Here is a 23,426-nt window from a genome sequence, read left to right as displayed (position 1 = left end):
AGGACAGCCTGGTCCTGTAACCTGAGACGGCCTGACTGACTTAGTACAGAGTTGACGGCTTTGGGAGATGGGTTCCATGGGTACTGGCCCTTGCTCTGCCAAGATTTCCAAGCCTTAGGCAAACCCTGGGCACCTAGTCTCTCATTTGTAAAATGCTTCCTTGGCCCCTTGCTGCCACCCTCTGTGTCTAGTGGGGGATGGGCTTTGCTCTGCTTTTCAGAGCTTCTGGAAAAGACAAATTCCATTCGCAAGATTCCAGTGATGGTAACCTTTCATTCTGATTTCTTGCAGCCTTAACTCTTTATGATTTTTTTTTTTTTTTAAAGAATCCATTCATTTATTCGACAGCGAGAAATCACAAGTAGGCAGAGAGGCAGGCAGAGAGAGGAGGGAAGCAGGCTCCCCACTGACCAGAGACCTGGATGTGGGGCTCGATCCCAGGACCCTGAGATCACGACCTGAGCCGAAGGCAGAGGCTTTAACCCACTGAGCCACCCAGGCGCCCCAACTCTTTATGATTCTAACTTGATGACACATCAGGGTCATTTTCCCCTCATGTATTTCCTTTAAAATTATGAGCAAATCAGAGATTTTCCTACTAGGAGCAGGGGGTGGTGGTCAACCACCATTCTCTATTCTGGCAAAGGAATACTTTTATTAAGGCAAAGGAAATATTTTTTTCTATTCTGAGTGCTCTCCAGCATGGCAGCCGCTAGCCACGTGTGGTCATTTAAACTTATATTACTGAAAATTAAATAAAATTTAAAAATTTTTCCCAAGTCACACTAGCCACATCTCAATTACTCTGTAGCCATTTGTGGCTTGTGGCTGGCGAATGGGGGAGTGCAGGTAAAGAGCATTGCCATCATCCCAGACAGTCCTGCTGATGGCCTCTGCTACCTAAATAATGTAAGGGTATGGGTCTAGTTGGGGGTTGGGGAGGACATGCAAGAAGCTGTCTGTTAACATCCCAATGGCAAGGGATTTAAAAAAGAAAATGACAGCTGAGCACAGATAGGGCGCGTGAGTGGAACGGCGTGGCCACATGTGGCTTCTGGCCCCGCTGCTGCTCGCCTCAGAGGTGACTGGGGAATGGGCTTCACTCCACTTTTCAGATCTTCAGAGACCTTAGCCGCTGTGTGTAGGGACAGCTCATCTCCCAAGGTCCCTCCTTGGCAAGCCTGCTGGCGAGCCTGAAGCCTGAAGAAGACCCGATTCCCTTGCCCAGTCAGGAGTCTGCCTCCCTCAGCCATCCTCTGCCAGCTGCCTGCTGGACTGGTCCCGGTCATGGGCACTTTGGTGCCTCTCGCTTTTCCTTCTGCTTTTTGGGGGGAGTGTTCAGACCCTGAGGGTCTGATTGAAAAAGCAACTTCACTTCCAATCCTTCCCATTCTGTTTGGGGTGAACTCTGTTCTCCATCTGCAGCCTGGAACCCAGCTCGGGGATGAGAGCCACAGCCCCATGGCGCTAGGCTTCTTACCAATAATCCAAGCATTTTTTGGAAAGAAACTCACTGGAGGCAGCCCCAAGCATGGTCTGGAGAGCTGCTGGGTCGAGTTTTACAAATACTGTAGATGGGGCTTTTATCTTCTTCTTTACTGCTCTTTTCAGTGCCCTCTGACAACACATTCAAGCAGGCTGACAGGGAAGTGGATAAGCAGATTGAGAAATGCCACAGAATGCTTTATGAAGCCAACTCCAGAGCTGCACCCGCATATAATATAAATTGATTTATCGAATCAAGCACAGAAGCCCTGTTGCAGAAACCCGGGCTTTATCCTCTGGAGGACCACCTATTAAAGCAGCCTCAACTGACACTCCTCATTAGCTTTTCCACTGATCCCCAGGCACTTTTTAAAGGGACAGTGTCCCTCTTTTGGGCCTGAATTTATATGTTGGCCAAGCCTGTGGGTCTAATTAGCTTAGCATTATTAATCTTACTTGGAAAGCCTGCATTTTCTATAACGGCTTGACTCTTGAGTTTTAAAGAGTAATTGGAAATCTCAAACCCTGTCCTTTTCCCTCTCTTTGTTTTTAATTACTTTTAACCCAATCTTTGGAAACCTACCTGCCTGTGTCTCTTGACTAGCAAGCATCGTTAGAGCACCAAAGGATTTCTCAGTCCCGTCTTGGTGCAAATCCTGACATTACTGTTGTGCCACAGACCTCACAGGGAGGCTTTTGAAACCCCCCGGAGAAATATCACATTTTTAATTTTATAATTACTTCACAAGAAAGCAGGCCTTTCCCTAGTTAAACCTGGTATTAATTTCCTCCCAGCAACTTGTATTTTCATAACTTAATGATTATGGGCCATCTTGGCCACACTCTGATTGCCCAAAGTAATCTGGAAATCCGACTTTGCAGAGAAGGGAAGGGCCTGGACGTCGTGGCAGAGACTTTTAACCCTGTGGATTATTCAGGATGGGCATTGGCTGGGTCAGAGAGCAGGCTCCCGGGAAGTCCTCATGTCCCAGGTTCCAGTGGAACCGGGGACTGACGTCCGAATAGGTCAGTCTCACTTGGGGTGGGGCCGTTCTCCGGGCTTCCAGAGCCACGATGATGAATGATCATTTGCGACGCGCATGTTCTGCAGCTTCTCAGGCTTTGTGGCTCTCTCCGCAGGAGCAGCAGGGAAGAGTCTGCCCTGCTGGGTGCAGCCCATCTCCCGACAGTGATAAATGACTCCCTTCTCCCTGCCCCCCTCCCTATCACTCTGCCCATGAGGCCAGAGGAAGCTCTGAGGTATTTACAAATGGTTAGAAGGCAAGCTAAACAGGCATTGTCAGCCCCTGGGGAGGAGGAAGAAGAGAGATGCCCAGGCTCATTCCCTATGATCGTCCACTCGCACACACCTCTCTTTGCTCTAACATTAGGCTAAAGTGGCCACACTACTGCCAAGCCTTTCTTTCCCCCGAGACCCTTTGAACAGTCACAGCATTTGTCGGTATCTGTTCATATACCCCTATGTAGAGTGTACCTCCCCCACTTCCCCAGTGACCCTTGTTTGGGACCTGCGTGGTGGTGACTTCACTCTCTGTCATTTGGGGAAGGGCTTGCATAAATCCCTGTGAAAATAGCTAGTGTCCTTTTAACCAAGGACCCCCAGGGCAGAGAGGCCCTTGTCTGTATATATGGCAAACCTTTATTGTCTGTCTGCTGCCTGTTAGACATCAAGCTGTAGTTAAGAACAGGTGTATGGAGCTAGACTTCCTGGCTGGGTCAGTCCCCATGTGTGGCTTGGACAAATCATGTCACTCTGGTTTTCCCACGTGTTGGTGGGATTCATGACAGTATCTAATAATAGGATGTCATGAGCTGGTATGGTCATGTGTGTTCAACACAGTCTGCCATGTCACAAGTGCTCTAGAGTAATCTAATCATTGGATACTCTGGGGTTTGCGGTGGTCTGCAAGGTTTGATCCTTGCCTCAGGAGGTCCACAGCCGAAAAGGGGTTGAGTTGCTTGTTTTTCAAAGTAATGGGAGGCTAGAAACCTAGTTTCAAAGTAAAAGGGAGGCAGTTTAGAGAAGCAAGAGACTGATGGAAGGTCCAGGTGTGCTGTCTGCTTTTACCTGGCAGGCCTGTCCCACAGGCGCTGTGGCAGGTGAGCACAGAGAAGATGGGGCTGTTGTCTGGGGGAAGAGACATGCTCAGCACAATCTGGAAACCTCTCTCCCCCTGGGTACTGATGGGTAGGGTGTTTTCTGTTTTATTTGAAGGCCCTTTTGTTAGTTTTTATGGGGTTTTCTGGTCTATACATCGGCTCTGCAACTGTTTTTGAGTTCTGGGTGCTGAACTTTTTAAGGTTCCTTATAGCCCTCCTGAGCCATACCCAGGGTGCTGGGATACCAGGCTGCTCAGAAGCCAAAGTGTGCCCTCGCATAGGAGGGGCCTTGCCAGATAGGATTGCGTTTGCTTCATAGGGATGACCAGCTGGCCCAGGAAACAGCTGTCTGGAAAAGTACTGAGCAATACCACTTTACCTGTAAATCTATTCTTACATTCTCAAGAGCAAGGGAGGTAGATCTGTTGGAATTTGTGCAAAAATAACTAAAGCAAGACAGAATATAGAGCTTATTTATAAACGGTCTTGTGGGGACATTCCGTGGGGGTGGTGGTTTTTAAGACTGGAATTGGGCTGGGGGAAAACTTCATGGGGAAAGCTGTGTTTGAACCAGGTGTCTGAAATAAGAGAGGTTTAAGAGGGTTGAGGGCCAAAGGGAATGACAGTCAGAAGAGAGGGAACAGCGCAAGTAAAAACCAGGAGGGATGAAAATAAGATGTGAGTTGGGGATGTGGAAGCCAGAGGTAATACCTGAAATCGTCAGCAGGGAGGAGTAGGGCCCCTCTTCCTCCCAGAAGCCGCTTGCTGTGCCAGGCATTAACCCTTTATTTACCACACTAGAGGGATTCCAGGGGAGGGTCCAGAGCACCAGAAAAGGGCAAGGGGATGGGGGTGGGGACTTGGGACAGTCAGTATTTGCCAAGCAGGACAGAAGAGTTTCAGAGTGTTAAACTTAGGAATGTCCTTTATTGCTGTGTGTCAGCTAGACAACATTGCAAGTGATCGTCAGATGTAAGTGACATGCAGACGCAGGCCAGAGGGTGTGGGCAGGGGTGGGTAGTGAAGGGACCCAGTGATCTAGGGAAGCAGATTTAAGTCAACACAGGGGGAGCTTTGAATGCAGTGCTAGGATGGCATGAACTAACGTCTGATTTTCCCACTCTTAAGAGCTCTGCACCTCTGTAAAGTATGAAAATGACACACAGCACGGCCGAAATATGGAGCTGACAGTATATTTAGAAGGACATATGGTCCAATCCTCAGCCTATTTATAAGATCCTATTTTTAAGGAAATTCCAGAGAAGTGAGTGCTACAACACTCCACCAGATTCCCAGGTACTTAACCACCCTGCCAAGGAAACATTTTCCTGTGTCCAACCTGCGTTCCTCCAGTTCTAAAATTTCACTCTCCTCAGAGCTTGATAAAGTGTTTTCCTTCTCTCTGCCACCCCTTCCCTCCCCACAAGGCTTCCGAGCAGAAAGTCGGTGTCCCTGGTTTCAAGCTGACAAGCCCATGCCAGTGCTAACCCACCACGGCTGGGAGACGTCGTTGTCAGATTCAGCTGAGGTGCTAGTTGGAAGCCTCTGAGTTCTGGACTTACCCCAGGAATCCGCATGGCAGAGTGGGAGGACCAGCACCATTCTGAACCCTGCCGCCGCGTTCCACTGAGCTTCAGACAGGAATCAGTCAGAGCAAGGGTCGGGTTTACGTCTGTGCCTTGCTGAAGAACTAAACACGCTTCTTTCTGTAAGAACTGGAAATCATGGCAATACATTCCTTTTTCTGTTCCTCACCTTGTGCTGGTAAAAGCAGTAGTACTCTACCAAGTCTGGCTTCAGATTCCACTAGGACTGAGCCGGCTTTGTCCATCACCCAGGTTCAATCTAATGCAGTCCATTGTTGTGCTCAGGAACTTAGAGGACAGAGCACCAGGCTTCATCTTTGTCACATAAAGTGGATGTTTTAACCATTCCTCCTTCAGTAACATGTTGTGTTGGGCGCTGGAGACAGAAAAAAGATGAAAACAATCTCCACCCTCACAGTGCTTACAGTGCGGTATAGGACAAGCCCATACCGAAAGGGGCAGAGGAATATTTACACACAGTGAAGCTTTTTCTTCTGGAGTGATTATTAAAAGCATTCTAGAATCCTTGAGGTCCTGGAATCTGTATTTAAAAAAAAAAAAAAAAGCTCTCAGATGATTCTTGTACATCCTTGAACATTGGCTTTGGGCAGCCTTAGAGATTTTTACTAGCTAGCTGAGTAACTGCTAGCAGAAATGGTGGGTTAAAGAACACGAGATAGGCTTTTTTTTTTTTCCCCCAGCCTGGGCCTTTTATTAGATTTGTGACTTCTGGCCCCCAGTTTTCCTCCTGCTGTTGCATGGGAACTTGCTTGTCCACTTGTGTGGGCCAAGGACTCTGTGCAGGAGGGGTCGTGGACTGCACTGACAGTGGAAGATGGGAGATGGTTGGTGCCTGTAGTGGGTCAGAGTTGAGTGTCTCTCTTCCTTCTTGATGCTTATGCCAATAACCTGGATAGTCCAGGCCCCAGACAGCCTATAAGTACATGGAATAGTTAGGACCATGCTCCCAGGGCATCCAACTTGCTGGTTTCTTACTCCGGTTCATCCTGAATAAGTGATACTCCCTCCCCAGATTTACCTAATCCTTTTACATGGCCTTGAGTCACCCTATGAAAAACTGGGCACCAAAGTGTGAAGATCTAAAATCTGCAATTTATTGTCAACAGAACAATTTGAAATCTCAGCCTTAGGTTAGACTTAATTCTACAGTGATCTTGAACATCCGTCATATTGGCAAGAGAAGAAAAAGCTTAAGGAGGTGGTATGTTTAACCTTCTGTGTGACCTACTACTTTAAAAACCTGGGAGGTTGGGGGGTTGACTTTTTAAAAATTTGTATGATTTACCCTGATAATGAGGATTAGTAATTAAGCAATTTTGTTGGATATCATTTATGGCATTTGCCACATATTCATTGCTCTTCAAGAATAGCAGAGAACCCAGTGCACTTTGGGGCAGACCTGGAAGTGAGCTTGACCTCTATTTCCAACGTGTGTGACCTCCATTTTCTTCTTTGGGTTAATGTTAATATCTGTCTTGCAAATTTGTTTGCAATTGCATAAGTTTTGAGGCGCCTGGGTGGTTCAGGTGGTTTAAGCGTCTGCCTTCGGCTCAGGTCATGATCCCAGGGTGCTAGGATCAAGTCCTGCATCAGGCTTCTTGCTCAGCGGGGAGCCTGCTTCTCCCTCTCCCCCTGCTTGTGTACTTGTGCATTCTCTCTCTCAAATAAATAAAGTCTTTAAAAAAATAATTACATAAATTTAAAAGATAGAAGTGCTTAGAACAGTCTCCAGAAGAAAAGATCATGCAACAAGTGATGGGTGTGTTAGAACTTCTGTGAATGTTCAGGCCAAGGTGGCAGCAGAAGATTTAACAGTGGTTAAGTCAGTTGTTGCCTTTCCCCACCCATCATCTGAAACAGTGGGGCTAACTTGATGTTGGAGCCAAGATTATGGTGTTCTTTCCATTGGTAAAGATCGGCAGCCATTGCCCAGGCCTGTGCTTCTTACCCTGAGACTTGAGTCATGTGAAGGTCAACAGAAGATTCCAGAAGACTGAGGATTTCAACTGAAGATTTTGGGGGTAGGAGAGGATATTTTTCTGTGTTGAAATAAATGTTATATATATGATTATTATGCAAAATTCTCATGGTTTTTTGGGCTAAAACAGAAGACTTGGAAAAGCACTAACTAATGCCTACTTTGAGATACCTGAGCTCTGCCCCAGGTGGTGTGGCCAGTTCAAAGATACTCAAACGAAGTGCTGAAATGATGTAGGGTAGAGTCCTGGTGTGTGTGTGTGGTTTCCCCGTGAGAACACTGCAGGACTTGGTGCTCCCATGTACAAATACCCGTATGTCCAAAGAGACAGAAGTTTTGTGAGCCAGAGAAACTGGACTGCAGTAAAACCCTCTTGGCAGGGAACACTCTATATGCTATTTTCTCACCACCATTCATGGAGATGGGGTCCATTTTGGTTACTTCTTGATTTGTATGTATTGACTTGGTTTCATACAATATAAAGGCCAGTGTCAATGAAATTCATGTTCGTTTCAGAATAGATGGTCCCTGAGAAAGCAGAAATCATTCCATGTTGTGTGCTCATAAAATAAGGATCTGTGATTCATACCTCTGGGAGATCTAAATGTTATTGATTAGAGTACAAAGCTCTCCTAGCCAAGTGCTAATGCACACCAAGTGGATACTGAGTCAGAAATCATTTCTAAATCTGAAATTTCCCTCAAAGTCATCTAGAATGATTTCTCCTGAAATATTACTGGTTCTGTTTTGCAAACACACATGACCAGTTACATTTCTGAAAGACTGACTCAAAGCATCTTCTTCTGTGTGAGTTCTTTTCCATTCCTAACCTTGGGCCTCAGTGTTAAGGGACGACCTTTACTTCATTTATATTATTTGGTAGGTGCTCAGTAAACATTCATGAAGGATTCTAGTAGAGCCCATTCCTCTCATCTAGTCCAGAAATGAGCTCCTGATTTGGAGCTACTAGGAGCAGGTCCTTTTCCTTTACCCAAATTTTCAGCTGTGGGTAGAGGCCCATTAGTAGATTGTGAAAGCAGTTTAGTGTACGGAGATAAGCATTTTGAACAAATTAAGTAGTGTAAGGAGAAAAAGTCTCCGTGTGTATAACACAGGAAGGGTACATGTTGCTTCCTGAAATGCGTTAACAAGACCTGCTCTAAGCCAGCGGACTTTCCCCAGGAGCATGGGCCTCGTGCAGTGAGAGCAAGCTCTGATGCCTTGTGCTGTCCTGCACAGACCCAGTGTGAGGAAGAGGAGTCTCTAGGCCAAATTAGAAGAATGATTACTGCTTCCAGAATTCCAGGCAGGATCTGGTTCCGACATGCCGGTGATGGGGAGCGGAGAGGTAGGCATTTCCCCAGGGATTCCGGGTCTGTTAGTTGGGTGATTTCCTCAAGGATAACTGCAATGCCAGGGAACAGAGCTTGAGCCCCATTAAGGAAAAAAGCTTTTCCAGAGAGATAGCCAGAAGATTCTCCCTTTCATTTGTTTGTCTCATTAGAGACAGCCAGATATATGCAAGCTAGACAGCATTATACCTCCAAATTAGATCACCAAATACTAATCACGCTTTTACAATTCAAGCTTATTATTTGAGGTTGAATTCAGACTATTGTACTGTATTAGCCCAAGAATATCAACTTGTATGTAGCTCAGGACCTCCAGGCCTCAAATAACTTAAGGCTCCAAGGACTAAAAGGAGAACACAAGGTAGCATTTGTTTGTAGAGCCTCGGCCCCACGAGGAACTTTCTCACGTAATCAAGATATCAATTGATGACAACTGCTAGCACGGAATCCAGGAACTCAAAGCATCACAATATCACCCTGTCCCCCCTAAATGTAGATTTACAAGTAACTGAGGCCTGCTGTGCAATGGCACTTATGTGGCAGAGATGTTGGCTCTGCCCAGAAATATCTTAAAGGAGAATTCTGAACCCTCAAGCCACCTGGTAGATACAGGATACTTCTCAGCCTTTTCCAGCTCACCCAGGGGCCACAACGGCTGTCTCGCATCCTTGTTCCAGATCTCTGACTTGAGCCTGAGTTCATTAAGCTTGGCTCAGATCCTCCTCCCTGACAGTTGAGTGACATTTTCCCAGCGTATTAAGATTTGACCCAGAGATAAATTTAAGAAATTTCTGGGAGATTTCTTAACCGTAAGTCTTTGAAACCAGGACCAAAAGGCCTCTTGAAAGAAGATACTAAAAAAATAAGAGTAAGCTCTAATAAAAGACAAAATATTCTTGTATTGCTTTACAGGAAACACATGGATACTCTTACGGTGAAGAGGGAGAGTGGGTTGCCCTGTGCAGGGCCTCCTCAAGGAGCAGGAAGCAGCCTGCATTTACTGCTCTGTGGCTTTGGGTTTGATTCCTTTGGAAATACAGATGGCTGGCAGGAAAAAGGAAGCATGAGGTGATGGCCAGCTCTGTGTTGCTTTTTCCAGGAAGGTCTGGGCAGGGTGGGCGTGGAGAAAGGCGAGGCAGGGGAGAGCCTCTGCTGATTCCGTGAATTGCTGAATTGGGGTTGTGCCAAGCTCTTAAAAGCCATGAGTGGCATCTGGGCTCCAGGCATGTGTCTGCCGCTGGCCAGCCAGGCCCAGGTGGTGTTTCCTCCCCAGCCTCCTGGGATTCAAGTTCTTGTTGAGATTGGTTGTAGGAAGCAGAAGTGGGGACCAAAGACCTAGACACTTCTGCCCACCATCCTCCAGCCAGACCTGCTCAACCCCCATGTGGTGTGCCCCTGTCTAGGACTTGGTTTTTGCTGGGAGCAAAATGAGAGTTCCTGTGGCTTTTACCTTCCTCCCTGAAGGGGCACTCAGCTTCTCACTGAGGGGGAGGAAAATGCTCCCTTTATGCCTATTGGAGACCAAGCCCAAAGCATCCCCTGAAGATTATTAGCTCTGAGGTATCTGAGTCTCTGATTCATCACTTTCGAGCAGAACAGTGGACCTCTCTGAATAAAGTTGCACAGGCGCAGTCCTTTGTGCTTTGTTATCATTAGCACCAGTAGGAAAGTATGAATTGGGGCGTCTTGGGTGTTCAGCAAGGAGCAGTTTTCCCATGGGGATGTACTGTATTCTGGCCCGTGCTCCCCAGTTACCTGTGCGATACACAAGCAGTGAAGAAAGAAGAAGGGCCCTCGGGCCACAGTTGATTGAAACAGGACCTTCTCCTTCACAGAGGACTTCTCAGGCATCTTTGCATGCAGCCCTTGCAGCTTCTCCTGCAGAGTCCCGCTGAAGAAGCACATTCAGTGAGGTTGAGGGATTTTGCCAAGGTCACTTGAAGACCGAGCTGCGACTTCAAAACTCCTGATTCCAGGCCTGATGTTCTCTACCAGACGCCAGCAGGAGGAAGGAAGGATCTAGGAACTCTGCTTCCCAGGGGAGGACAGGCATCCCGGGCCATGGTGAGAGGTCAGCTAGTGGAAGAATGTGACTCACTGGCGTGTGTCTTTGGAGTCGTACAAGTGGATTATTGGGATTAGGCAGTCCCAGAGGGGTCACGTTCTTCTTAAATGACTTTGAAGTATTGCTAAGGGAACCATGACTTCGGGAAATGAGTGGTATTTCTGTCCCTCTTTCTAATTAAAAGTCCTGATCTGGGCGAGAAAGAAGACCATGGGAAGTGATGCACATGGACCGTGCCAAAGTGTGAACTTTGGGTTCCTGGCCTGTGGGTCAGATGTCCGAGTGGGGACTCTGGCTGGGAATGGAGAAATCTGGCAGAGGCACAGAAGAATTTTCTTAGTGGGAAATTTGCTTTAGCAAGCTAATATGGAAGAAATGTGTCTGGGTAACACTGTAGACCCTGGGGAACCCCGTGACCAAAAAAAAACTCCTGTCATTCTGGAGGTAGAACTTAGGAATCATCGGGAGAAATAATAGGCAAGAGGATCATAAGTGCTATTTTTTTCGTAACTTTATGACTATGTATTGCTGTATATTGGTGCTAAAGGTGAACCTAAAATTCTAATGTAAAGAGATATACACCAGTCCAAGGTATCCCTGATTGGACTTGGCCCTGAATTTCAGCCGTAAAAAGGCCTACCGTGAAGGCAAGATGAGTGGGGAAGCCGGGACTGTGTGATGTCCTTGGAGGAGGCCTGCGTGTGGAGGAGGAATGCTTGCGTTTTTTCAGCTGTTCATCCCAGTAGCTCAGACCAGCTTCACATCCACAGTGTGCTTCCACCGTGTAGACAGGAGGCCAGAGCCGCGAACAGACAGACTGAATGTCCTGGGGCTGGGGGGCTAGGAAGAAGTAAACAAAATTAGATAACGAACAGATAGCTTGAGATTGCGCTGTGGAAACACTGTGAAGAGCCACAGCATGATAGCCGGGAGCAGTTCAGAGAAGGCTGAGGGATGTGTGGGAGGCGGTTTGGGGGACCCAGCAGAAGAAGGGCCCGGGCAGAGGGAACAACGCGGCCCCGGGGCACGGTCGAGGGACAGCGAGCAGGCTGGCATTGGGGGAACCTAGTGGAGGGATAAAGGAGGTCAGAGCAGCATGTGAAGATCAGATCACAGAGGGCCTTGTTGTCCAATAGGGAATTTTAAGCTGAAGAGTGAGGCTTGTGAATTAAAAGAGAGAAATGGTTGTGGGAGATCGGCTAGCAGGCTGCTCGGCCAGACCGAAAATACAGGCAAACCTTTCTCTGCAAACAATTATGGAACTGACCGTGGACCAGATGTGTTCATCCTGGAAGAGTCTTACAATAGCTGCCCATCAGGAGAGGGGAAGGACATCCATGTAGCTGTACAGGGACCTCTTGAGCTCAGATGTCCAGAGAATGTGTCTCAAAGGTTGCAGGGAGCAGCGTAGAGCCAGCCGAGACGGGAGGCGGCCAAGGGACATGCCCGCGGGCCAGCGTCAGTCACAGGCAGCACCCCGGCAGCCCAGAGAGCAGGCAGGGAGGCTTGGAAGGCGCTCTGTGTTTGTTTTGTGGACATGTGTAGGACGAGAAAATACAGAAGGGCAGAATAAAGGCGCTGCCCGGGATCATGGGCATTCGCTGATTTGCTCACGCAGTCAGATATTTCTTGAGCACCTGCTACACACTGGGCCCTCTTTTAAATACCGGGGATACCACAGGGGGCAAAATGAGAGTGTCTGTCCGTCCTCACAACTGTGGGGCCAGGACTGTGGGGGAACAATAGAGAAAATAAACACAAGGAAGTAAAACACTTTTTAAGTATTAGGTGGGGTAGATGACAAGCACAAAAATAAAATCAAGAAGGGGAAGGGGCAAGTTGGGGGAGGGGAGCAATGTTAAAGAAGGTCATTTCATTATTTGGCTTTTATTTAGAGTATGATGGGGAAATCATTGGGGGGTTTGAACAGGGTAATGACGCTCTCTGACATTTTAAAATAATTACTCTGGTTGCTCTGAGAATAGAGATAAAGGACAAAACTGAGCAGTTTCCAGAACCTTCACCGCTTCATCCAGGTCCTGGCACCGTCTGCTCTTACCCCAATAATTGCAGGCAGGCCCAGTGAGGCCATCACCGTGGTGTAAGCCAGAGACAGTGGCGGCGGCAAAGGTCCTGGACCTGTTGGGAAGGTAGAGCTGACCGTATTCGGTAGGACGGCGGCAGACGAAACCCTGAGTTCCTTTTGTGTTTCCCTCTTACTAGAAGATAAAGTGATTGAGGAAGTTTAGGCTGCCAGCAAAAGAAGGATGTAAAAGAACTGTCATGAATGATGGAGGCTGGCGGACGAACGTGTATGGCCCGGAGGGAGGTAGAGTGCTGGGACAGAGGAGCGGAAGTGGCCTGGGAGCCCCAGCAAGAGTGGGAGAGGAGGGACGGCTCGCAGCAGTAAGCTCCATGGAGAGGGTGCCCTTGGTGCAGCCCACGACCAGGGTGCTGGGGAGCTATATAGAAGGTTATCAGGAAGTAAGTAGGTTGGGAGTTAGAAAGTCAGGATTCCAGAAGCATCATCCACACATCTAAAATTACTGAGTATAACAATACAGGAAAGAGTGGAAGCCACTCGGCCGAAGTCATCAGGGAGGATGGGAGAGCATCCGGGCCTTTGTGAGCAGGTGGAAGGATCGACTCTGTGGCAGCAAGCCTCATTCTAGGGGGAGGAGTGAAATGGGACCAGTCAGGGCCTCCTTCTTGCCTTAGGAATCAGAGGACTTGGAGATACATCAGTGGCTAACTGAGGGGTTTAAGAAAGAATTTCCCAGGGCTGTTCTCCAACAGAATCAGGTGCTGCTGCATGCTGCCGAGCTCCCAGGACAATGACTTCCAGAGCAGTCCATTCCGTGACAAAGGCCAGGGACTCATAGGAGGCGTGTTGGTATTGGAGGGACTCCCACGCTTGGGACACAGCTGGCTTGGTGGCCTCTCAGTCTCAGTGCTGAGCATTTCCTTCCCATAGGTCTGGACCAGTGGTGCCTTCTTTGGCTTTCCAGCTTTGCAAAATCCACATTGTGAGGGAAGCCATCATTTTTCAAAAATGGAAGCTTCTTTGCTTAATGAAACTTGCCTCCACTTAGGGAAAGCCCTTTAACTGAGCCCTTTTTTTTTTTTTTTTAATTTTTTATTTTTTATTTATTTTTTTTTTTTTAAGAATTTTTTTTTTTTAAGATTTTATTTAATTATCAGAGAGAGAGAGGGGGAGAGAGTGAGCACAGGCAGACAGAATGACAGGCAGAGGCAGAGGGAGAAGCAGGCTCCCCGCCGAGCAAGGAGCCTGATGTGGGACTCGATCCCAGCACGCTGGGATCATGACCTGAGCCGAAGGCAGCTGCTTAACCAACTGAGCCACCCAGGCGTCCCATTTAATTTTTTATTTTTTATAAACATATATTTTTATCCCCAGGGGTACAGGTCTGTGAATCGCCAGGTTTACACACTTCACAGCACTCACCCTCCCCAATGTCCATAACCCCATCCCCCGTCTACCAACCCCCCTCCCCCCAGCAACCTTCAGTTTGTTTTGTGAGATTAAGAGTCACTTATGGTTTGTCTCCCTCCCAATCCCATCTTGTTTCATTGATTCTTCTTCTACCCACTTAAGCCCCCATGTTGCATCACCACTTCCTCATATCAGGGAGAGCCCTTTTTAAGCCTTGATTTTTTTTTTTCTCATTCTTCTGTCAGTTGGCCTCATAAATATTCATTAAGGATTGACCCCAAATAAGACTTACTCTGAAAATCTTTCCTAAGCCTTTCAGTTTTGCTTTCTTGTAACAAGTAATTATTTAAATATGATTTCTGGTCAGTTATATTATTGTAAAATCTAGTGAGTAATTGATTCTTGGAGTTTTTAAATTGAATCAGGATTTGTGAAATCATGGAATCTGATACGAAGGAAGAGATATTTTCTATGAATCAAGTAACTCCCTCTCGTGGAGCTCTAGCTGCCAACCGTTGTCCTTCTCTTGTGTCCCCCAGCAGAGGAGGTGGCAGCCAAGGCTGAGCTGGAAGGGGAGAGAGAGAGTCAAGCCGACAGCCTGGGCATGGACTAGAATGCAGTTTGAACAGCAGGAGGGCTTTCAGATGGGTATGGACAGGAGTGGCCCCCTCACCTGCAGACACACATTTGCAGGAAGCCCGCTCTCCCTGGGGAGAGGGCTCCGGCAGGCTCTGTGGCCATGGTGAAATGTCTGGTGGGCACATGAGGGTGCTTTCCTGACTTCCTGCCATCTTCCCTGTGGACCGTGTAGTGACACAGCCTCTGGTTTGTCCCCACATGATCACCTTTTGTTCTTCTGCTCACACAGAAAATTCCTTTTCCTCTTTGGCCAAAGACACCTTTTCATCGTCCAGTACCTGCCTTTCTCCCACTGGTAGGCAGGGAACAATGGTCTCATTGCAGATTTTTCAGCTAGAATGAGAGATCGTGAGAGCTGAGCCTTTCTTAGATGTGTTTTCTGGGAAGGTTTGAGTCTAGCTTCAGGCCACTAAGATGCTGTGTGGTCCTGGGAAAGTTACTTAACCTCTCGGAGCCTCAGTCTCCTCACCTGTCCGGTAGAACACTGCAGAACTTAGGAGACCTTTTGAGACACAGTAAGCCAGCCCCAAGCCCAGTGTGTGGCATGTGGATGTTCGGTGAGTCAGAGCTGCTATCGTGGTTTTAGCTCATGTATGTAGACTTTAATCAAGTTACCAGTTTACTCACATTACTCTAGAATGTTTTGTTCTGTATTAGTCCAGATTTTAACTGGGAAAGGAAGTCCACCTGCTTTATCTGGTACCTGTGCTTAGGACACAGAAGGACTGAGAGGGAGAACGTGTTGAACCTCTTTATTTATAGTTACTCACCCTTGTCATTCGTTGGTGACAGCAGGGGAGAGGGCTCTTACATGATTGGAAACCAACGATGGCAGGAACAGAATAAACCTTTTTCAAAGTTGTCCTTTCGTTTTTAATGTTTCTGTTGTTTGGGAGGATGGAAAAAATAGCAACTAAAATATTAGAATTTGCCCTGGACGCTGTAGGTGACAACTCCAAAGGGAGTGTTTGTCTTTCAGAGCTGGGGTCACACAGACTTCATGTTCCTGAGGGCCTCTGCCCTGAGAGAATTTGATGGCCTGGGCTTTCAGAGGATCTGAGAATAGCTCTCTGGCTGCCTTTCAAGCCTGTTAAGAGTGCTCTTAGCCCATCTCTTCTGAGCTCTAAGTAATTTCCAGTCAGTGGTGTTAGAGTTGCTGCCTCCTGCTTCCCATTTAATCCCCGACTCCTGTGCCTCGGTCTTTAGGCCCCAGTCCCCCTCCTGGTCCCGTCCCCTCTGTGTCCTCTTCTCTGAGTCTGGCCTCTCCTCTCCACACATCCCTGTCCACCATCCCCAAGCCCTGATCATGCCCACCTCAGAGCTTTTCTCAGGCCATGTCCCTCCTGTCCCTTGAACCACATGGTCTATCATCTTTAGGGTCAAGCTGGTTGATCAGCTGATCTTCAATATTAGCAAATGACCCTTGGTCTGCAGTGGGGGTTCTCAATTTTGACTGCACAGTGGAATCCCCTGGTAGCTTAAAAAAATCCCAGTGCCTGGCTGTCATCCCCAGAGGTCCAGATTTAATTGTTCTGAGCTGTGACCTGGGTGTCTGGATTTTTAAAGGCTCTCCCAGGTGATTCCATGTGCAGGCGGGATTGAGAACCCCTGGTCTAAAAATTCATTCATTCCCCAAGCTGAGTGTATTCTAATAATAACTCTGTGTGTTCCCCCAAATGACTTGTGTACCACCGCATTTTAAATAGTTCATGTGACTGTAAAAACATCAAAGTAGCTATTTCCACCTCGTGTTAATTTGGTAGATGGGGGGAAAGGAAATCGTGCAGTTCTTTTTTTTTTTTTTTAATTGAATTCCTAGAGTACCTCTGGGCCCACTTGATGGCAGTACGAGCAACTGCCATTTATGAAGCTCTCAGTCTGTGCCAAGCTACGTGCTAAAGACTTTCAACGCTCGGCATGGTCTTTAGGCCTTCTTCATCCTCAGTCCCGAGAGTAAGTCTTGGTTTTCCTCTCGCTGATTAATGAGGATCCTCAGCTCAGGGAGGCTCACCCACTTGCCCAGGGCTGAACCGGGAGCCCGGGCACATCTGGTGCCCAACCTTCACAGATCCCTTGGGAAGGAACCACTAACCTAAATAATTTACCAGAAAATAAGGGTGTCCCTGTGTTAGCTTTGGGGTTGAACTCTTCTTGAATTGGGTTGTGTTCTTTTGTGTATCGAGAGCATCCATAAATTTGATTTCAGTTTCATTCCCAAGTTGCCTATATATATCCAAGCCTGGGAGCCCATATCACAAATCGTTTTCTTCTTGCCCTCAGCAGACGTTATTTTAGAGAAGCATCTTGCATCTAGCGCCTCACCTTGTAGAAGCCACCCCAGGTTTTACCTAGTGACCCAGATCCCTCTTTGAAAGGTGGTGAATAGGCAGGGCTGTCCCCATTTTGTAGAGAGGGGAGCTGGTGGGCCAAGTATTCGTTATCTGTTGAATAGTAGTAATAGCTACACTGAATGAGTGCTTTCTAGGCTCCGCGCTAAGCTCGTTACAGCCTATGTGATTATCCTCATTTTACAGCTAAGGAAACTGAGACCAGAAAAGGTGGAGCTCCTTGCCCAGGTGGTACAGTTAGTTAGTAATTAGATGCCCTTTGCAGCTCGTTTGTTTTTTCACTCCTGATGGGCAAAATGGCAAGACATAGACTTCGTTTTCCCTCTCCTGGTAGCCTGGCCAGGCCTTGCGGTATATGCGGTGGCATCTGGACAGCCACGTCTAGAATAAACCACTGAAGCATAAACTGCATTTTCTTAACGTGTGTCAAATGGCCATTTAATAGCTATTGTGAAACAGAATTTTCTGCCAGCCTTGAATGTCACACCGAGGTCAAACAGGCTCTAAGTATTCCTTCTCCAGCCAACCCAGTACGAGGCTGCTTCGGTGTAAACAACCCCCGAGGGTCAGAACCAGCTCGTGGGGCAGTCCCGCTCTGCATCGGTCTCCGAGCTCTGCTGTTTCTCAGCTTTGCACTCATGACAGGACCCTTGTCACTGCTGCCGGGCCATTTCATAGAGTGCAGGCACAGAGGCTGAGGACAAAACCCACCTCCCCCCTTCTTGTTGCTAAGTCTGAGTAGCTGCCTTATTTTCTCCTCTGCAAGCGAGCAGAGAGTCGATAGCTTCTGGTTGGTTAATTATGTGTCCCCATACACAGTTCCGGAGGAAAAATAACTCCGTGCACAGGGAGATTGGCAGCGTGGTGAGTGATGGAGCATCCGGGAAAATGAACTACCCAGCCGCCTGTGTCGGGGCGGCGGGTCACTAATTGAGTGCAAACCTCTTTTTTAAAATGTTGTTTATCCCCCTACAGGGCATACAAAACCATTGAGGATGATGACTTGAAGTTTCCCCTTATATATGGAGAAGGCAAGAAGGTAGGCATGGGCACTCCCCCCGGACCGAGAGAGCCAGGCTCCGTCCCCGCACTGCCTGTGGCGGTCCCCACGCCCCAGTCAGCAGCCTGGCATTTTATAGCCCTGACAGCTTGAAAGAATACCACCTTCCATCCTCCTTCAGGCCTCCTGTCAGGAGGGTCTGAGGAGTGGCAGGGGTTAGGGAGCGGGGAGGTGAGTGGTGAGCACGAGGGACAAAAGTCCAGTTGATGAAAATAACATTCCATTTCTCAGCTCTATCTGAGGACATTTTTATAGCGTTTAACCACAAACACATACACATAGTTCATCTCCCTGTGTTTCTGACAAGCCACAAGGCAGGCCGAGCCCGTGGTGTTAGGTCCATTTGGCAGACGAGGCCGCTGAGACCCTGAGGAGAAATCGGCTTCCGCAGAGTCCCATAGCCAGCCCGGCAGCGGTGTAGGATATGTGGAGCCATGGCCACTTCCCAGCTTCTAGAACGCTCACGCTCCACCATGATGAAGCCCTAGGATCCCGTGGACCAGAGCCCTGGCCGAGCTAGCAAAGCTCCTTGGTCACGAGCTCCCAGGGCCCCAGTCAGAACCACACCCTGAGTGGCAGGCGCATGGTGCAGCCCAGGAAGGCTGTCTGTCCGTCTGGATCTGGGAGCTGAGGCTGGAGGAGGTGGCCGTCCTGGACCAGAGATGAGGGGAAGCTTTGAAACAGTTTCCCAGTAAGAACAAACAGCTCTGAGTCACTGCATTCTTCCTCTGAACACGAATGCACTTCAAACTCTGCTGAGAGCTCCTGTTATAAGTGAAAAATGTGCTCACATTAAGAAAATCTTCAGCTGAATTTTTTCCAATATCTGATAGTTTTTTGGAGGAGGAAGTGACTCATAATAAAACTGAAGGCTGCTTTTATGGCCAGAACTTGAGCGTGTTTGTGTGTGTGTGTGCACGTACATGCTTGGGCCTCTGAACGTGCGTGTGGGAGAGCGCACGGGTTCACGTTTGGGCTCAGTGTAGCCGTGATTTCAGTGCAAGGAGGATTCGGTGGAGGGGCATGAAACACAAACGTCTGATTCACAGAGAGATCGTTTTTTGAGTGAACTTGCCCTGTTCATGGTAATGGGCCATCCCTGATTGAGAATCACGACGGGAAGGGACTCTGTTCCCGACAGTGTTGCGTGTGCCCGTCAGGAGGTTGGGTACCATTACTGCATGTCTCTCAGCCCTGTGACCTGTACCTCTAGTGGCAGTGCTTTGTGGGGCTGGGAGTCTCAGTGGGACCCTCCCATACCCAGTGAGTTCTGGTAAGCTCAGCGCTACCTCCTGTTTCCTTTGTCTCCCTAGCACCTGCCCAGCCTGGTCCCCGACACACGGCTGGCCTTCCATAAAGGCGTCAGGATTCAATACACTTTTCTGTTACGTACGGTATCCTTTCCCCCATACCAGAGGAAGGTGGACGAATGTGTTCTTAGAAGATGGTCAGAAGAAGAGGTAAAGGAGCCAGGGGCTTTCCCAGTTCAGCAAATGTTCATTTCACCTGGACATCATGTTCCCCAAGCGTTTCAGTTAATTAGGGCTTGACAGTTCTGTGATAGGCAGCTGGCAGGTTCTGTCGTCGTACCTGATGGCCTATTTAAAAGCCGGTGTGGCTCCCGTCTGTTCCGGGCTTGCTCTGTGGTGAAGCAGCACAAGACCCCTGTCAGGGGATCCATGATTTCTTGTGAAATCTTGACAGCTGCATCACGTCAGTTCTGTCGAGCTCCTCTGTGGGGGTTTCTCTTCCCTGTCTGCATACACCTACCCAGAAGTTTCGGAAGACCGCCACAACCACAGCTTCTCATTTTATTCCTGCCAGTGCTTTTAAGGATTTGTGTCGGTTATACCTACATACTTTGTAAACAAGTTCAGTAACTAGCAGAAACATCAGATTTCTTTAGACGAAACGCCCACCTGTGCTTTTCCAGACAGAGGAGCTGCCATTGCAGCGGGGAGAGCAGAAGGGCCGCCGGGGATTCGGAATTTTCAAGCTTTGAGTTGAACACTTCTTAGTCAGTAGGGACCCGGTGAGCTCCCCAGCGGACCAGAGGGTTTCTGCAGCCTGCCTGACCGGAGGTCCCCAGGCTTCGTATCACATGCCTCCATTTTATCCCCTTTGAGTCTTGCCTTTAAAAAAATATGTCATGGTTTCATTTCCACTTTAATGCATACCTGCCCATCTTCTCATCTGAAACCAGCTCCAAAATCCATAGCCTTTTCAGGAAAACAGGATGAAAATGCCGGTAATGTTTTAGATTGTACTGTTTCTTAGCCTTTGCAAGTTACTCTTACTACCCAAAGAGTAGAGTGAGGATTCAAGCCCAGGTCTTGGCACCATGACTCTACCCTGCGTTTATTACTGATCGTCCCAGTGTTGGGCCACTGGGCTCCATTCTGTCAAGAATGACTTTTACTCCATCCCTCTCTGCTTCCCTGGCTCAACGCTACCCATCCTTCTGCACAAAATTGTCATGCCACCACCTCCAGGAAACTTTCTCAGCAGAATGTTTGCCTCTTCTGAACTCCTATAACCCATGGTGCTGTGTCTTTCAGCACTCGGCCATATTTTACATATTTTATCTCCCTTCACAAGTTCCTTTTTATTAGGGACAAGTCCTTAGATATCTGTCCCCACAGCATGACTTCTGCACATAGTAGGTGCTCAGTAATGTTTGGCTAAGTCAAAACTATGGCATCCCGGGAGATATTTAGGCTGACTATGTAGGCATTAGTATAATAGTATTATTTCCTTAAAGCTTTGGGAAACCGAAACTGTTTAGAGAAAGCACAGGTGATCAGGTCTCAACCCTGAGCTCTCTCTGTAGTTATAACAAAGTGACATTTTGCTCCTTTCTACCCAGAGAGAATTCGTGGGGATCTTAGCAGGCCAGGTTGGGGAGTTGCAAAGAGTTTCTTTTCTCTAGCCATGAAGTGCACTATGTGAGCTTTGGGAGTGTGGGAGCTGCCACTCAGTTTTTTACATCTCTCAGTAGTGCCTAGCAGGAACTGGAGACATGGCTGGTGTGTTCAGTGAATTCTGGCAGAGTGGGTATATCATCGTCCGGCAGATGGATGGATGGACAGATCGCATTGGATTGGAACTGATTTCAGTAGCTATAGACATCACACATGTTGGATTTAGTTTCCCGGATACCCTTCCAGTCTCTACAAAAGATGAAAAGAGACAGCAGCAACCCATTAAACTTAGGATAATTGGTAGGACAACCACTCCTTAAGTTCATGAGTGATCTTGGTGAGCCCTTCCTTGGAAAGAGCTACCCACAGAAGTTAGTAGCAGGGGACATGGAGAGGGACAGAAGGAATTGGAAAATGATTGCTTCTCTTCACCTGTGGCAGCTACATTGTGACAGGAGTGCTTTCTCAGTCTGTGGGAGTGTTTCTGATGACCCTCTGCTTATACCCCTAGGCCCGAGTAATGGCAACCATTGGAGTAACCAGGGGACTTGGGGACCATGACCTGAAGGTGCATGACTCCAACATCTACATAAAACCATTCCTGTCTTCAGCTCCAGAGGTATGGTATGAAGTTTCTGTTTCTGTTTTGTGCAATAAACAATGGTCTGCGTGACTCCTGCCGTGACTCGCGCCTACCTGCAGACGGTAGCTGGCTTATGTCACAGAGACTTGTGCCGTGTTCCCTTTACCCCCGCTCCATTCGCACTTTGACTGTCCTGGTTCCCACCCTCCTCATTCCCTGCCCGGGGCACTGCACAGCCCCCTCGTGGCATTCCTACCTCCTCAGTCCATCCCACATTTTATCAGGCAGGTGTTCCCAAATAGGTTTCTCTGACTCCTGTTTGTTCTGAAACCTTCAATTCACCCCATGCCTATAAGAATAGAGCCCAGACTCCTTCGGTTGGCATTTGAGGCATGTTATAATTTGGTCTGACTTCTGGAGCAAAAATCTGATCTTTGTTCCCCCAAACGAGCCAGAAAGAACTCGCTGTGTCTTTCCTGTGCACAATCTTCAGTTTCCCAGAGTTGCTTAGACTGTTCCGACTAGAATGCCTTTCCTCCCCATCTCCAAACATCCAAAGTCTCCTGTGGAGACTTCCCTGATTTCTCCCTTCCCTGACCAGAGGTAATGTCGTCCTGCAGGTCTATGTAAAGCAGCTGCCTTTTACATCTTCCGCTTAATGCCTTATCACATCGTTGCTCATATATATACCTTATCCCTTCTTTGATTTTAGTAGAATTGGTATCATTGAGCTGATGTCTACAGAAGTTAATTGGAAAAGAAGTTGTCAACTTTTTGGTTAAAAAAAATTTTTTTTTTCCTCACCTAAAACTAATGTTAGAAAAAGCCAACAACCTGTGTTTCGTATGATAGAGGAAACAATGTCAAGTTCTGTTTCAGGGTGTATCTTTAGAAAACGTTTTGGTTCTAAGTTGTAGAGAAATCTTAGTAGTAGTAGGTTAAGGGTCCTTTTTTTTTTCCTATAGCAGACAGGCTGGAGCTTGGTGACAGCTACTGTGGGTGCATGCCCTCCAGTGTGCCTGGACTGGTATCCCGGCTTCGCTGCCTTTCACTGTGGGGTTGCAAGATGGTGGCAGCTGCTCCAAGTGTAGCATTTCCATGCAAGGCAGGAAGGAGGAGGCAGGCAGCCCGTCTGTCCCAACAGAGACTCCCTTGTGCACTTGCATCTCGTTGGCCAGAACTGTGTCACATGACCTCCTGGGGATGCAAGGAAGGTTGAGGGAGAGAGCTCCAGCTTTTCCAATTTTTACAGTGGAGGGGAGCCAGGGAGAGGTGAGTCAGGAACCAATGGTGTTCGCATTCTGTCTAATTACCTTTAAAAGCAGTGCCTTGCCCCGGAATTGCCCAGAATGTTTAAACATAGCTCCATCTGCATGTTCTTCAAGCATAGATGCTGTTTTATTGAAGGCTCTTTTTGTTGGAGGAAACCAAAATCCATTCACGCTAACTCAGAAGAGGAGGTGTTTATTATAACTATAGTAGAAGAGATGTTTATGGTGAACACAGGAAGAACCTTACCAGCCAGGCTTTATGGGAGGGGGGTTCTGGAATCACCCCCAGAGAGCCTCAGCAGTGGGAGTTCTGTACCTTCATGGGGGTGTTGTGCCCTTACTGTGGCCAGTCATGTTCCATTTGTCTCTGCTGCCAATCAACCCAGTCCTTCACTCTCCCGATTCCTGATTGCCAGAGAGGAATCTCACTGACCCAACTCCCTTTTTATACCAGGCCACAAGTGACTGCCCAGCCCACGAATTGCCCCTCCAGCTTGTCTACCCCAGAGCCCTCGGTGGGCACAAACAGCCATGTAGGCCCA

At 47.9% G+C, this 23,426-nt stretch overlaps 1 protein-coding gene across 2 annotated transcripts in view; it reads left to right on the top strand.

The window, feature by feature from the left end:
- PPM1H (protein phosphatase, Mg2+/Mn2+ dependent 1H) overlaps nucleotides 1-23,426 on the top strand; it is a 252,170-nt gene that overhangs the window by 191,856 nt on the left and 36,888 nt on the right. The window contains exons 7-9 of one of the 2 annotated variants that reach the window (XM_032348852.1): nucleotides 18,025-18,088; nucleotides 19,423-19,569; nucleotides 21,542-21,649. In XM_032348852.1, coding sequence (XP_032204743.1) covers nucleotides 18,025-18,088; nucleotides 19,423-19,569; nucleotides 21,542-21,649 — 319 coding nt within the window. The remainder of the gene's footprint in view (nucleotides 1-18,024; nucleotides 18,089-19,422; nucleotides 19,570-21,541; nucleotides 21,650-23,426) is intronic. The other variant, XM_032348853.1, reaches the window with a different exon arrangement.

Source organism: Mustela erminea, chromosome 6 (genome assembly GCF_009829155.1).
Source record: "Mustela erminea isolate mMusErm1 chromosome 6, mMusErm1.Pri, whole genome shotgun sequence".
Lineage (NCBI taxonomy): Eukaryota > Metazoa > Chordata > Mammalia > Carnivora > Mustelidae > Mustela > Mustela erminea.
This window is presented reverse-complemented; position numbering and strand designations above follow the sequence as displayed.